This window comes from Nakaseomyces glabratus, chromosome C (genome assembly GCF_010111755.1).
Source record: "Nakaseomyces glabratus chromosome C, complete sequence".
NCBI lineage: Eukaryota > Fungi > Ascomycota > Saccharomycetes > Saccharomycetales > Saccharomycetaceae > Nakaseomyces > Nakaseomyces glabratus.
In genome coordinates, this window is record NC_088953.1 from 368,598 (window position 1) to 384,349 (window position 15,752).

Genomic DNA, 15,752 nt, shown 5'->3' on the forward strand with positions numbered 1-15,752 from the left:
AGGAAAAAAAACGGGTGCAGTTAAACATCAGAAGGGAGCGCCCAGTTTATGTAGCATTCGTTTACTTAGACAGGTCCGCAGGAAGAGGGTATCAACCCACCCGGAGAATCCATGAAAGCATAAATAAAGTATAAATAGTCATCGGTAAACTGAGAAACTTTCCTTTGGCTTCCAGTCCCGAGTGCGAGATCATAGAAATAGCCGCCTTAACAGCACCCTTTCTTGTTGGTAGTACTCTTTCCTGGGCGGTTTGGCGTGGAATATTCGAAGCTTCGGTTCGGCGGTTGTGCATTAGTTCCCTTTTCTTTCTATTTTCTTTCTAAGCATTTCTCGGTAGCGTGGCGACGGCAACAACATACTGCAATGTATTGACTACAACAAGAAATAAGATACTGTTTTACTACGAATTACAAGGAAGAAACTACAAAAAAATAAACGATAGAATACGAAAACGCAATACTGGAAAATGATGATCGCTGTGCTTATTGTGCCGTTCTGTATGGGACTGACTTTGGCACTGCAGGGAGGGTTTCAGAAGCGTGATGTCTGGGAGGTCAATGCTGTGATGTCGTGTGGTACTTATGTGACGAGGCTCGGTTGGGAGTATACCAGTATGGGGCCCTCTTTCTACGAGCCCATATGCAACTACGAGCCAGCAATGGGTACGTGGGTTGGTTGCATACACGATGTAATATTTGAAGACAGGAAGATGGACGCGAGAGCATTCGAAAGAAGTTTCAATGCTGTGCAAAAGATTTGCAAACTGGTGAGTTTCACTAACACCACGAGTCAATTCCCCATGATCGCAGACAAGTTCACTAACATCACTGAGTTTTATCAAACACTGACCAACGCTTCACTCTTCCTGAACAATAACAGAAGTGATAGGCCTGTGGGCAGCATTGACAGGCTGACTTACCCGATAACAATCGATGAATCGATAAGGACCAAGAACTTGTTCGCATACCACGCGCACAGCTATAATTTGGATAGATCAAACACTTTTGGTGCAGTGATAAATTATTACTTCTTGATTGTCATGGCATTGTTGGCAATTGGGAATTTTTTCAACCATATTGGGCTGGATCAAAGGAGAAACCTCTTTTTCAAATTCTTCAATAAGATCAAGGGATCATACCTGGTACCAGCTATCTTCAAAGGTAAGCATGCCCAGTACCTAAGGGGTAAGAAGTTTTGCGTTAGCTACTGTGCACTGTTACCATCAAGAATAGAGTTCATCATTCTGTTGGGTTATGCGATATTGCATACAGTTTTACTCTCCTACGATTACATAATCGACCCGAACAACGTCTTGTTTAAGTCAAAAAATTTACAGTTGGTACGATACTTCGCTGATAGAACAGGTATCCTGGCGTTTGCTCATTTCCCCATAATTATCATCTTCTCTACTAGAAACAATATCTTTGAATCGCTAACAGGGTTGCACTACAGTTCATTCATAGCATTTCATAAATGGTTGGGCAGATTCATGACATTAGATGCTATTCTGCACTCAGTATTTTACGTCATTTATTCCCTGTGTTATCACACGTTCGAAAATTCAAGAAAACAAGCATACTGGCAATTCGGTACTTTCGCAATTGTCGCACTCATTAGCATCTGCATATTCTCTTTGGCTTATATGAGAATTCATTATTACGAGACATTTTTAATCTTGCATATTATATTAGCGGTTCTCCTATTTATCTGCTGTTGGAAGCATGTAGAAAAAATAGGCTGGGGCCAATGGCTCTGCTTTGCTATATTTTTCTGGGTAGTCGAGAAATTGACTAGGGTCTACAAATTGTGCACTTTCGGAGTACGTACCGCTAAACTCAAACTATTCTTCGATGATGTAGGTGCACCAGAATATGTTCAAGTCACTATTTACAAAGGCGAGAAGCTCAAGAATTGGAACGCAAAGGCAGGACAATACGGCTTCGTTTACTTCTTAATACCCAGATTCTTCTGGCAATCTCACCCATTCACTATTGAGGATGATGGTGATTACCTCAGAATCGTGATTAGACCCAAGGACGGATTGACTAACAAACTTGTCAACTATGTTCTGAAGAACGGTGTGGATGGTGAGATGTCTGTTTGGCTATCCATCGAAGGTCCATATGGCTGTTCTTTACCTCTAAAGCACTATGATGATGTCATTTTGGTATCAGGAGGAAGTGGTATACCGGGTCCATTGGCTCATGCGATAGAGTGCTTACCAATGGTGAAGACATCTGCTTCCAAATTCGTAGAGCTTGTTATTATTGCTAGAGATACTAACATTTTAAAGGCATACGCTAAGGACCTTCTGAAGTTGAAAAATTCACCGGTTACCGTAACTTTGTATCTAACAACAAAGTACAATAACCACAGGATACAGAAATTTGATGTGCCAGATTCATCTACACCTTTGCTACAGGAATCTTCCTCGATGCTTGTAGAGTTGTTGTCTTTCATTCCTATACATTACGGTCGGCCCAACATAGCTAAGATTATAGATGGCCATTGCAAGGAAAAGACAAGATCTCTTGCTGTGGTCACTTGTGGACCACCCGTTTTGGTTGACAATATCCGCAGCCATTGTGCTGAAAGAATGGCCAATTCTGAAACTACCATTGGCTACTTCGAAGAGTTTCAATGCTGGTAATTGAAATTAGTTTTTATAAATTTGCATTTAACGTTTTTTCTAATAATTGATATTCCTGATCATTGTGTTTGCATTCAAAATTTGTCTAATAATTATGTACAGATAGATAATTAGTACTGTGATACAACTAAGTGATATGTTGGGGAGCGACAGTCTTGCCCTGACTGTATTATCATCGCACATAACGGCTAACCGTGTCACGGCAGAAAATTTTTGCGATGAGATGAGCCAGTTGATCCATGAAGTTATGAGCTACTATTAGCATCTATAAAGTTAATCTGACTAGTTCCAATTGGTATTCTATGCCCAATAATACTGTGGGACTTTTTCCAAGTCAATTAGAGCGTACTGGGACAGTGAATCGAGAATGGTATCTAACAAGCACGACGATTTTTCTGAGGATGACTTCAGTGACCAGGAAGATGGGATCCTGTTACAAAAGAAGAAAGTAGTAAGAGATGCTTTCTCCAAGGAGGACAGTGATGTTGAAGAAGGAATTTCCGATGAGGAAGCTGATGTGGCAGAGCAGCCACACAGTGAGGATAAGGAAGAGTCCGCTGAGGCTCAATTGGAACAAAACAAAGCGGAACAAACGAATGAACAACAAGCTGGTGTTGCTGAGCCAGTGTCCGAAGAGAAGAGGAAGCAATCTAAGATTGACAAGATCATTCAAAGAAAAGCAGGCCAAAAACTTAAGCATAAGACAGGTGTGGTGTATTTGTCTAGGATACCACCATACATGAAGCCGGCCAAGATGAGGCAGATTTTGAGCAGGTTTGGTGAAATAGACAGGTTGTTCTTGAAACGTGAAGATGAGGCCAAGCACAAGCAGAGAACGCGTGGTGGTGGTAACAAGAAGATCATGTATGAAGAGGGCTGGGCGGAGTTTATCCGTAAAAGAGACGCCAAATTATGTGCAGAGACCTTAAATGGTAACATTATTGGTGGTAAGAAAGGTTCGTTTTACCACGACGATATTCTCAACGTGAAGTATCTTCCGGGATTCAAGTGGGCCGACTTAACAGAGCAGATCGCCAGAGAAAACGATGTCAGACAAGCCAAGCTTGAGTTGGAAATTTCGCAATCGAACAAGCTGAACGCCGAGTACATCCGCAACGTGGAGCAGAGCAAGATGCTGCAGAACATGAGGAAACGGAAGGACCACGAGGACCGCGACCAAGACGCAAGAAGACAGTTCAAGCAGCACAAGGTCTCAACCAACAGAGCCGACGCTCCGTCCAGCATCAAGAACAAGTCCGAAACCTCAGTCAAGGACGTCCTATCATCACTGCTATGATCAAAGCTCATCCGCAGGCAACATTGGGCCCCCAATCCAGGGCCCAACCATCACATAAGTACCATTTGCTACCTATGGCACTATACCCTGAACGTGAAAGATCGCATTCTACGTTGTGAAGTAAAATTTTTTTTTTGCCAAAAATTTTGCGATGAGCTCCAATGCGATGAGCATCGATGAAAAATTTCCTTCAGTATGGGAGTATAGCATGGAGAAGTATAAGAAGGAGTAGTGTTTGTATATGTAGTGTGGGAGACTCTTGTAAGTGAGACAGCGACGTATTGATATAGCAAATGGGTACTGGTAAGAAGGAGAAGCAGAGACGTATCCGTGAGGGTACCACCAAGGATGGTAACATCAGAGTGAAAGGTGAGAATTTCTACAGGGACTCCAAGCGTGTTCAGTTTCTGAACATGTACAAGAGTGGTAAGGCTATCAAGAACAAGCATGGTGATGTGATCCGTGCTGCGGATTATCAGGACACCACTATTCCTGATGCCAGGGTTCAGCCTGACAGGCGTTGGTTTGGTAACACTCGTGTGATCTCCCAGGATGCTCTGCAACATTTCAGAGACGCTCTGGGTGAGACACAGAAGGATACTTACCAAGTGCTTCTGAGGAGGAACAAGCTGCCTATGTCCCTGTTGGATGAGAAGGACTCCACGGAGTCCCCAAGAGCACGTATCCTGGAAACTGAGAGCTTCGATCAGACATTTGGTCCAAAGGCTCAGAGAAAGAAGCCTCGTGTTGCTGCCTCCAGTTTGGAAGAACTAGTGCAAGCTACCGAGGAAGAAAACAAGACCTATGAAGAGAAGGAGGAGCTCAAGGCCACTTTAGGTCTGATGGGTAAGCAAGAAGATGAAGAAAATGGTTGGACTCAGGTCACTAAGGAAGCCATTTTCAGCAAAGGTCAATCCAAGCGTATATGGAATGAACTTTATAAAGTCATCGATTCCTCTGATGTGGTGATACATGTCTTGGATGCCAGAGACCCTCTCGGAACACGTTGTAAGTCTGTTGAAGAATACATGAAAAAAGAAACTCCTCACAAGCATCTTATTTACGTTTTGAACAAGTGTGATTTAGTACCTACTTGGGTTGCTGTATGTTAAACTTTAATTTTTATTTTCTAAATTTTACTAACAATTTTCATGGACATGAATATGAGATCCAATTCTGCCAGATAAAACTATGGGAATTCCAAAACTCTTTGTCAGGGTGTCATTGCTGAACTTCACTTTTATCTTTTTTTGATTTTGGTTTGTTTACTGATTATACAATGATGCCTGTTACAGTTTTGGGAAATTAATACTATTCCTATCTCTTGGCTTCGTTCTGAAGTCGTTCGGGGATAAAACTAGAAGCATGGCCATCGTTCTGATGGTGTACCTTCGCCTTTTTTGAATAGCGAGGACTCTATGAGTTGAAGAGATGACTTTTTTCAACAACGTAGTTGTTGAATAAATCTACCATCTTTTCGTAGTTGGAGAACTCACATTTTTATTACTATTTTCTTATATTGTTTCCATTATTATCTGGCAAATTGGGCCCTTGGGGTTTCATGAAAGTTGTTATATGTGGAAGAAAACACCATATGAAAGACCAATAATACTAACATCTTTTATTATGAACTCGACTTCAGTGATTTTAGTTGTCGAATTATACTATTTATTCAGGCTGCATGGGTTAAGCATCTATCCAAGGACCGTCCAACTTTGGCGTTCCACGCTTCTATTACAAATTCTTTTGGTAAGGGTTCGTTGATTCAATTACTGCGTCAATTCTCCCAATTGCATACCGACAGAAAGCAAATTTCTGTTGGTTTCATCGGTTACCCAAACACCGGTAAGTCATCCATTATTAACACGTTGAGAAAGAAGAAAGTCTGTCAAGTGGCACCTATTCCTGGTGAAACTAAGGTGTGGCAATACATTACTTTGATGAAGAGAATATTTTTGATCGACTGTCCTGGTATCGTTCCCCCATCCACCAAAGATAGCGAAGAGGATATTCTATTCCGTGGTGTTGTCAGAGTCGAGCATGTGTCTCACCCTGAGCAATATATACCTGGTGTCCTGAAGCGTTGTCAGACCAAGCATCTGGAGAGAACCTACGAGATCTCTGGATGGAAGGATGCCACCGACTTCATAGAGATGCTTGCGAGAAAGCAAGGTAGATTGCTGAAAGGTGGTGAGCCAGACGAATCCGGTGTCTCCAAGCAAATCCTGAACGATTTCAACAGAGGTAAGATTCCATGGTTTGTTATACCGCCAGAAAAGGAAGAGGACAAAAAAAGAAAGCTAGATGAAGAAGAAGTGAAAAGTGCCAAGATGCAAAAGGTCAAGGACTGAATAATAAGACTTCACTCCTACACGCTTCCTCTTTCAATATTCAATTTTTTTAAGACCCGGTGTTATAGTTCTCGCTCATTTTCGACATAGTTATATTATTACTTTCAATTTACTATTTTTTTGCATTTTATAAACTTACCATTTAAAACTGTATATTACTAAATTAAAGAACCCCCCGATAGAAACCTCAATCAATAAGAACTAGCTCTCCTACCATATATGCGTTCTTGAGCCATAGGACCATCAAGCTCTCTATTATGGACCCAAAGAAACCTTTACCCGGCTTCTTTAATTTCTTCCCTCTGAAATTTCTTCTAACGAACAATCTTCCTTTGGAGGCCAATTTGGGCCTTTCAATCACAGCTGTAGCGATGTTAATAAGAGCATTGCTTCTGGGTTAGACTGGGAGTTAGGATACAGACATCCAGCAGAGCTAATCATTTTGAGGACTACTTTTAATAGGCGCAATCGAATTCCCTTTTGCTTGATCCGAGCTTTCGCTAGACGCATATTGCAATTCGAATAGTTATAAAAGAGTACGCTTGGCTATGATGCAATCAATGAATGTACAGCATCAGGTTATGCCTGGCCATGAGCAGATGATGCCGCAGAGAGATCCTCAGAACATGAATATGATGCAGAACTACTCGCCACACATGGGCAGGGCGCGCATGAATGTACAGCAGCCTAACTTTCCTATGCAAAGTATGATGCAGGATGTTGGGAATCCATATTTGAATGCGCAGGAGCAGGATATGAACAAGAGACAGATGCAGCAGAATATGCCTATGAATATACAGCCACAGCTACAGATGCAACACCAGAATCAGAATTTCAATATTAGTACTCCTGTGAACGCTTCCATGCCACCTGGTCTAAATCTATACCAACAGCAACAGCAACAACAGCAACAACAGCAACAACAGCAGCAACAGCAACAACAGCAGCAACAGCAACAGCAACGACAAGGTCAAGGTCAGGGTCAGCAGAATCAGCAGAATCAGCAGCAGCAACAACAGCAACAACTTGGTCAACAACAAATCCCACAACAATCTCAGAATCAAGGCTCTATTGGTGTCAATCCTGCATTGACCAATGTGCCAAAGCAAATGGGTGCGGCAGCAAACGCTCTGCCAGGAGCTGCATCCGCACTGCCACCTATGATCCTCCCACCGCCAAACCACTTGTTCGTCAGAGATGTATGGAAGGGCAATTTATACCGTGAATTTGCTTCTATTAGACGCCTTGTTCAACAATACAACCATATTTCAATAAGTACAGAATTTGTCGGCACCACTGCACGTCCTATTGGTAACTTTAGATCGAAGGCAGATTATCACTATCAGACTATGAGAGCAAATGTGGATTTCCTGAATCCAATTCAACTAGGTTTATCCCTAAGTGACGAAAATGGTAATAAGCCAGATAACGGTCCATCTACATGGCAATTCAACTTCGAGTTTAATCCAGAGAAAGAAATGGTGTCAAAGGACTCTCTTGAGCTTCTTACAAAGTCTGGCATTAATTTCGAACAGCATCAAACCATGGGTATAGATCAACTAGAGTTTGGTCAGTTACTAATGGATTCAGGATTGGTCTTGGACCCTGAAGTTACTTGGGTCACATACCATGCTGCCTACGACCTCGGCTTCCTAATCAACATCCTAATGAACAACTCGATGCCAAATAACAAGGATGATTTCGAGTGGTGGGTGCATAAGTATCTGCCAAACTTCTACGACTTGAATCTAGTCTACAAAGCCATTCAGGACTTCAAGCAACCAAACCAGCAACAACAGTATACACTTACCTCACTGGCAGACGACCTAGGTATTCCAAGGTTCTCCATTTTTACAACTACAGGTGGTCAGAGCTTGCTGATGCTTCTATCTTTCTGCCAATTGGCAAAAGTCTCACTCAACAAACTACCAAATGGCGCTGATTTGATATCCTACCGTAACATAATCTACGGCATCGATGGAGAGTAGCTTTCCACTCACATTCCTGAAACTCAAAAAAATAGCACCTAACTCTTGCCACAATGGACAAGACTTCATGTAACGTTAATACTATAAACACTGATATCTTTACAATCTCTATAACCTACATCAATGAGTCACTTGCCACTTTCTCAGATAAGATAGATTATTATTATCACTCTATACGTATTGTTCCTTTCCGAGAACAAATTCCCACCGAAACTGGAAAACTTTCGAAGATAGAGCTTCTCATGGATTGCGAGGAATAGTGTTCATTATTTGAGTAGTAATTGCGGCTGTTAATGGACAGGTAGGTATTGAACTTTGGTTGCGTGGACCTAAGTTTTTGGAATACAGTACGTACAAGAAGGAACGATTTAAAACCGCGGAGCGGACGTTGATTTATTGTGATTTTACAGCTGGAACATATAACTGTAACGGGAAGGAGCGAGGCAAGGCATAGTCACATACACAGCACATTATTGGGAGTAATATCATTAGAATTTAGAAATTCGTTTACTTTAAATTTGTTTTTCAGTTAAGATTGTTGCATTTTAATCCTGTATACTAGACTTGTAAGGTTTTGTTTTATTTTTTGGTTATTTGTTGTTGAATTATTCATTGTACAAGCATGGGCACACCTACCATTCAGGAGATCAGTTACGCATTTGTGCGTACATATTATGAGAGGATGAACAACAATCCTTCCAAGATGTCTAATCTGTACTCGAACACCGCCGAGTTGACGCACATAGGCTATCAACAGAAGGTCGATGAGAACTCCGATGTTCTGGCCACAGTGAAGTTGACCGGTAAGGAGAATATCAGCAAGTTCTTTGTCAGAAATGAGGCCAAGGTCAACGATTTGAAAGTCAAGTTGGACAGTTGTGATTTTCAGACCACGGGTGTCAATCACAAGAGTATATTTATTGTGGTCACTGGTGAACTGTTTTGGACTGGTACTCCCACTTATAGATTCTGTCAAAGTTTTATTCTAACACCAACATCGCCAAGCAGTGACTCATATGATATTACCAATGATATCATCAGATTCTTGGGTGACAACTTCCAATCCATTAAGGCGGCCAGACAAAACAGTGGTCACAAGAAAGAAGAGAATAAGTCTGTTGAGAAATCAAAGGAGAGTCAGCCAGCCAAGGAGAAGAAGGTAGAAGAGAAGCCAAAGGAGGAGCCAAAGGAACAAGAAAAGATAGCACCAGTATCTCCCAAGGCGGCTAAGGAGGCACCAGCACCAGCACCAGCACCCACATCAGCATCAGAACCAAGTGTCCCTAAGCCAGTCACGCCGGTATTGAAAAAGGAAACCACGCACCCTGTCACCAACAATGTAACAAAGGAAGCTCAGACTCAGGCATCACCAGAAAAGGAAGAAATTGATGCTACTAAGAAGGAATCGGCTACAACCAAGGAAACTGTTAAAGAAAATAATAAGGCAGTCAAGGAGGTAACTGAGCCAAAGCCTGTGCAGGAAAACAACTCGGTGAGTTCCCGTCCTTCTAGTTCATCTACCACACCATCTCAAACTCCAAATCAAGAGCAATCGTCTGGACCAGTCAAAATGACATGGGCTAGTAAGCTATCTCAAGATACTGCGGTTAACACAAAGGCTGGGTTTGTTAAAAACGAGCCAATTCAGACTGTCAAGATTGAACCAAGCGAAGAACAAGAACCATCTAGTTCAAAGAAGTCTAGCAATGGCGACCGCAAGTTCGAGCTTGCTGGCAGAAGAGAGAATAGTAGCAGTACTAAGACTAAGAAAAAGCCAATCTTCTGTACTGTTAATGAGGATGGTTTTTTCCCAATCTACATCAGAGGAACTGCCGGTTTAAAAGAGGACAGATTAAGGAACACCTTGGAGACCAATTACGGACCAGTCAAAAAGATTACCATGGCGGAGAACTTCTCTGTGGTTGATTTTGAGTTACAAAAGAGTCAAACCGAAGCCATAGAGACTAAAAAGATCACCATTGATGGTATTGAGATATATATGGAGAGAAAGACCATCAAGAAGAGTCCAACTTCCACGGCGTCTTCGTCATCATCATCGCAGGGATTCACCAATGTCTCCAAAGTATACAAGAAGCATGCAGTAAAGAAGAAGGACTAAAGAATTAAAAATTTTGCTTGTAAAAGAGATGATTAGTCCAAAATATACCCATCAAGGAAACAAAAACTTTAATATATGAAAAAAAAATCATAAAACGAAAAAAATAAAAACATAGAACTCAGGAAGCTTTGCAACAGTAATGACTTTTTGAGCGAGAAGGCACTGCAGCACTCCCCCTGATAGAAGATATCCAGCGCCCATTCCAATGGCGCAACATAAAGCAATTCCTACACCTACGACCGTACCCTCCTTTTTTAATGACTTTTAAGTATGTATATAATAAATTCACAGCATTTTTTAGTAATATCGTATCAGATTAAGATAAGATAAGGCATAAGAGATGTCATATGGCTTCAAAATGGCATGAAGTTACGGGCTGTTCATTCCACTCAGATTAAGAGAAGAAGCACAACCTCCCCCCACTGGCAAAGCACCCGAAAGCACAAAACCAGAGAGAAGGCCACACCTCTCCTCTTAGGACCATAGTTTTAGTATGCGGGATTCGTTTACCAAGACTACCTGTTTGGAAGCATACACTTCCGGCATAGCCATGGAGATAAAGTCCCAAAATTGGTCCTTCTCAAGTGGGAAAACACTGCCAGAGTAGCAAAACTCGATGCCCTTTTATACTTTTTCCAATTCCGCAACAACAATTTTTCACTGCCCTCATACGGAACAGCGCAGTTAGGGCATAACAGCTGAAATTGGGATATAAATGTGGACCGTTTCTCGATGCCCATTAAAAGCACATTGCAAACTGGTGAATAGGCTAAAGGTATGCTCCTTGGGCGTATGTAGAAGTTGTAATACTTGTGGGACTCGATCTCCGGTGCTTTGGGAATATGCGTATCGAAATTCCGTCGGGAATTCTTCCACCGCGAAATAGTTTTGGTGGGAAATTCCGATGGGATTACCAGTGAGTAATCGAGACTGGATATAATAGCCAAGCTTGGAGCTGTTATTAGCAAAGTGCCATTGCGAAACGGTGGAAGGAAATTCCTCAGGTATTCGAGAAGCGCAGGCGTTGCAATCTTTCCCTTAGAGATGGTGGTGCTAGGACCTCGATGAGCTGTGGTCAATGACCCTTTGATAATGACTCTTCTTAGTAAAATCAATATATAAAGCAAGCACTTTAGGAGCATGTACAAGGCAGTCCAATGCCACTGTAGCCCTATACCAATAGCACTAAGATAAGAATTAAATATAGTGGGAAAGATAGAAAATGACTAAACGTGTATTGTTGCTGGGTTCTGGTTTTGTTGCGCAGCCGGTTATTGACACCTTGGCTGCCACTGAAGGCATTGAAGTTACTGTTGCTTGTAGAACGTTGGCTAACGCCAAGCAGTTGGCTAGTGCCTCTGGTTCGGATGCCATCTCCTTGGATGTTACCGATGACAGCGCGCTGGACGCAGCTTTGGGCCAGCACGACCTAGTTATCTCGTTGATCCCATACACTTTCCACCCAAATGTGGTCAGAAGTGCCATCAGGTTGAAGAAAGACGTCGTCACTTCCTCTTACATTTCCCCAGCATTGAGGGAGTTGGAGCCTGAGATCAACAAAGCAGGTATCACTGTTATGAATGAGATCGGTTTGGACCCAGGTATCGACCACTTGTACGCCGTGAAGACCATCGATGAGGTCCACAGAGCGGGCGGTAAGATCAAGTCCTTCTTGTCATACTGTGGTGGTCTGCCAGCCCCAGAAGACTCCGATAATCCATTGGGTTACAAGTTCTCCTGGTCCTCCCGTGGTGTCCTATTGGCACTAAGAAACTCTGCCAAGTACTGGAAGGACGGTAAGATCGAGACCATCTCTTCTGAAGACTTGATGGCCTCCGCCAAGCCATACTTCATCTACCCAGGTTACGCCTTCGTGTGCTACCCTAACAGAGACTCTACTTTGTTTAAGGAGCTATACCACATCCCAGAAGCTGACACTGTTATCAGAGGTACTTTGAGATACCAAGGTTTCCCAGAGTTCGTAAAAGCCCTAGTGGATATGGGTATGCTAAAGGATGACGAGAATGCCATCTTCAGCAGCGCTATTCCATGGAATGACGCTCTAAAGCAATACTTGGGTGCCAAGTCCACATCAAGAGAAGATCTAGTGGCCTCCATAGACTCTAAAACCAACTGGAAATCACAAGAGGACAGAGATAGAATCCTGTCTGGTTTCGCATGGTTGGGTCTCTTCAGCGACACTAAGATTACACCAAGAGGTAACGCTCTGGATACTCTATGTGCACGTCTTGAAGAATTGATGCAATATGAAGACGGCGAGCGTGATATGGTCGCCCTACAGCACAAGTTCGGTATTGAATGGGCAGATGGTACCACCGAAGTCAGAACCTCCACCATGATCGATTACGGTAAGGTCGGTGGTTACAGCTCCATGGCTGCCACCGTGGGGTACCCAGTAGCCATCGCTACCAAGTTTGTCCTAAACGGGACAATAAAGGGACCTGGTCTATTGGCTCCATACTCCCCAGAGATTAACGACCCTATCATGAAGGAACTAAAGGATAAATACGGTCTGTACCTGAAAGAAAAGACCATCGCTTGAGATAGATTTTTAGTTTTGAACTGTTGAAGATTAATTTTACACAAGAACTGGCTTCTTAATCAACATAAATAAAATCCTGTAGATCCACTCGTATGTCCACAATTATTTAACCCATGGCAATGATATAGAGTTATTTAAGCATAGAAATACACAATACTTATTACAACTAGTCAATATTGCTTTCGATGGTCAGGATTATCATCATGGGATTGTGGGAATGTGCAATTCATGGCCAAAACATTAAATTTTAAGGAATAAACTCTGATTTACGTCAAAAACTCGGAATGAGTATTAGTACATAATAATGTATATAACACATCTAACCATAAACTAGAATCGAATCCCTAACAAGATAAGTCAATCTTGCCAACTTCTGGTCACTGGAAGTGTATGTATTGCGAATTCACATTGCTCTTGTCCAGGTCCCTATACAATTAGCCAAAGAAAAAGCCTGGCATATATTAGCTAAACGACTGAACAAACCAGAGCAATAGCGTACTTAGAACACCAAATCTCAAACATAGGTGAAACAAGATGAGTGCAAGTTCTGAGCATGGGTCCACGAGGATGTGGGACAAGTTCAAGACGTCCACCAAGTCTCTATCGAGCTCCTTGTCGCAATTATCGATAAAACCTGAGACCGATGGGAGTACGCCTACCTCTACGGTAGTTCACAAGGCATTGGTGAAGTTTTACAAGCATCAGGAGCCATTCCAAGGGTTTCCTGGCTGGTTGGGTCACAAGGAGGACCTGCCTGATGAGCAAAAGATCCTCAAGAAACAGCAAAACCATCAATCCAAGTCTAGCAGAACAGGCGACTCTATAACATCCAAATTTGATAGTCTTCGTGGTGGCTTCAGCGAGAAAAGAGAGGAAAGGCCTGATGCTGCTAGCCAAAGAACGACAGCAGGTATGTCCTTCCACAGTATCTACGATAAACCAACCTCTTCTACTGACTTATCCTCCATGGCCTCACCAAGCGTTAGGAGTCCACTGAGAGCAAGAAGCACTTGGAGTTCAGAAGCTGATAGTGCCAAGATAAGTAGTGCTGGCACTAACAGTACTGCTGAATCCAATAACGGCAGCGCTATGGACCCTCAAAATATGATGAGAGCTAGGCTGTTACGTAGAAATACCAGGCCATTGAACAATATATGATATAGTGCTGCAACTGGGAAAAGATGAGCTGAGGTGTAAATGCAAAATATTATAAAATTACAAATATAAATATGTACAATAATTATGAAAACGTATAGTTGTATTTTAGATGCAGTGTTAGTTTGTTTTCGTCTCAACCTTAAGAATATGTGTTCTAAGTCCTGGACTGGGCAATCAAGAGAATGCTTTACAGAATCTCTCTCAATGGAGTATTAGCAGAGTTTCTTGAGTAAAAGGATGACTGATCAATTGAGTCAAAGTCTAAATACATGTGGCCCTTAACATTTGTTGGCTGGATCAGTACTTTCAGCAAGAATATCACTGCAAACAATGTCGCAATTACTGCTACTACTAGGTATATGATCCCCAAAGCAATGTTTGTGGCACCAATTATACTATTGTCTGTCAGTAAAATTGACTTGGTACCACCAAAAGATCTGACCAGGTAATTCATACCAATACTAATCTCGTAAGTGCCTCTAGGCAGGTTATCATCGTCATTCTTCATGTATAACTTGTAAAAACTTGGCAGCGCCGCAGTTCTCATCCATATTTGAAACTCTGGCCATTGACCAAGATTAGGAATGTTGTCATTGGTATATCCATTGGGAAACATGTGCGCCCAATTTGGAGGTGGTACTATTTCAGAAGCGTCGTATTCAGTCTTACCGTAACGGTGTCTATCTGTACCCCAAGCAGTACCGTTCTTGGTCATTTCATAGTCTGAGGAGCCTTTAACGCCGGCGAGAGTTTCTGAGAAAGTGTCATTAAACAAGGCATTAGCTGTAAGTCCACATGGATATACTATCTTATCACCAATGGTTCTCAGTGGATCACATTTCTTGTCCAGTTTCGACCCTGAGATTGCTTTGCCCTTCAGCTGTTTCTTATCAAACGCTTCAACCATCTTCCTATGATTCTGGTGATATCTAGTCATCTTATAGTACATGTATATGGATTTCTTCATCTGATGCGGCACTTCGAACTGCAACTTGCAAACGTCGCCATCGGTCCCACTTTCCAGCTTCCATTGAGGATAAACGGACAGCTTCCTCTTGAATTGGTGCTTTACTTTGTCATGAGGAATGAACGTGTAGTCATTGCCAGCTACCAATTGATCGCAATCAGTGTAGTCTATCTCTAACTTCTGCACATTGAACGCACTCACAAGCAGACCCACACCGATAGGGGCAAATATGCACGCAACCATGATAAGTAACGGGAGCACACTCTGCGGTGACAGTATTGGCTGCCATGCCTTCAGTCTCTGCTGCCTGAACGCAGTGTTCTTGGGCTTGCGAGAAGTCTTCTTGGACTCACTCACCTTCTTTATCCGTCTCCACCAAAGCACCATACGTAGTTTGCTGGGATTATTATTCCCTGGTCCCGTTGTAAGTCAAGAACTAGTCTGGACAACCGATTATTCCTCTTATATACCGGTGATCCATTGCGATGAGGAAATTCTGGGGGAACAATGGGAGCCACTTTAAGAAACGTAACATACGATTGCAGGCTACTAAAGACCGATATATCATAAGTGCTGATAAAAGTAGTCAAAAGAGCTTTAAATATGATTGTACACAAGTAGTAACAACTAATAATATAAAGTTAATAATAATTGAAAAA

At 42.2% G+C, this 15,752-nt stretch overlaps 8 protein-coding genes across 8 annotated transcripts; 7 read left to right on the plus strand and 1 right to left on the minus strand.

Annotated features, from left to right (window-relative positions):
• Positions 1–466: 466 nt before the first annotated feature.
• Positions 467–2,650, plus strand: GVI51_C03113 (ferric reductase family protein; the record flags this gene model as incomplete). Its single annotated transcript, XM_445321.1, has 1 exon — positions 467–2,650. One exon carries the CDS (start codon positions 467–469, stop codon positions 2,648–2,650), a length of 2,184 nt encoding a protein of 727 aa, XP_445321.1.
• A 367-nt stretch (positions 2,651–3,017) lies between these two features.
• On the plus strand, positions 3,018–3,947 carry ESF2 (RNA-binding ATPase activator ESF2; the record flags this gene model as incomplete). Its single annotated transcript, XM_445322.1, has 1 exon — positions 3,018–3,947. One exon carries the CDS (start codon positions 3,018–3,020, stop codon positions 3,945–3,947), a length of 930 nt encoding a protein of 309 aa, XP_445322.1.
• A 293-nt stretch (positions 3,948–4,240) lies between these two features.
• Positions 4,241–6,298, plus strand: NOG2 (putative GTPase NOG2; the record flags this gene model as incomplete). The annotated part of the gene is made up of 2 exons (XM_445323.1): positions 4,241–5,050; positions 5,624–6,298. 2 exons carry the CDS (start codon positions 4,241–4,243, stop codon positions 6,296–6,298), a joined length of 1,485 nt encoding a protein of 494 aa, XP_445323.1.
• Positions 6,299–6,846: 548 nt separating this feature from the next.
• Positions 6,847–8,286, plus strand: POP2 (CCR4-NOT core DEDD family RNase subunit POP2; the record flags this gene model as incomplete). Its single annotated transcript, XM_445324.2, has 1 exon — positions 6,847–8,286. One exon carries the CDS (start codon positions 6,847–6,849, stop codon positions 8,284–8,286), a length of 1,440 nt encoding a protein of 479 aa, XP_445324.2.
• A 622-nt stretch (positions 8,287–8,908) lies between these two features.
• On the plus strand, positions 8,909–10,405 carry BRE5 (Bre5p; the record flags this gene model as incomplete). The annotated part of the gene is made up of 1 exon (XM_445325.1): positions 8,909–10,405. The coding sequence occupies one exon, from the start codon at positions 8,909–8,911 to the stop codon at positions 10,403–10,405; it is 1,497 nt and encodes a 498-aa protein (XP_445325.1).
• A 1,222-nt stretch (positions 10,406–11,627) lies between these two features.
• On the plus strand, positions 11,628–12,968 carry LYS9 (saccharopine dehydrogenase (NADP+, L-glutamate-forming); the record flags this gene model as incomplete). The annotated part of the gene is made up of 1 exon (XM_445326.1): positions 11,628–12,968. One exon carries the CDS (start codon positions 11,628–11,630, stop codon positions 12,966–12,968), a length of 1,341 nt encoding a protein of 446 aa, XP_445326.1.
• A 534-nt stretch (positions 12,969–13,502) lies between these two features.
• MSO1 (Mso1p) lies at positions 13,503–14,126 on the plus strand (the record flags this gene model as incomplete). The annotated part of the gene is made up of 1 exon (XM_445327.1): positions 13,503–14,126. The coding sequence occupies one exon, from the start codon at positions 13,503–13,505 to the stop codon at positions 14,124–14,126; it is 624 nt and encodes a 207-aa protein (XP_445327.1).
• A 187-nt stretch (positions 14,127–14,313) lies between these two features.
• Positions 14,314–15,480, minus strand: GVI51_C03267 (putative aminophospholipid translocase regulatory protein; the record flags this gene model as incomplete). The annotated part of the gene is made up of 1 exon (XM_445328.1): positions 14,314–15,480. The coding sequence occupies one exon, from the start codon at positions 15,478–15,480 to the stop codon at positions 14,314–14,316; it is 1,167 nt and encodes a 388-aa protein (XP_445328.1).
• Between the last annotated feature and the right edge of the window lie 272 nt (positions 15,481–15,752).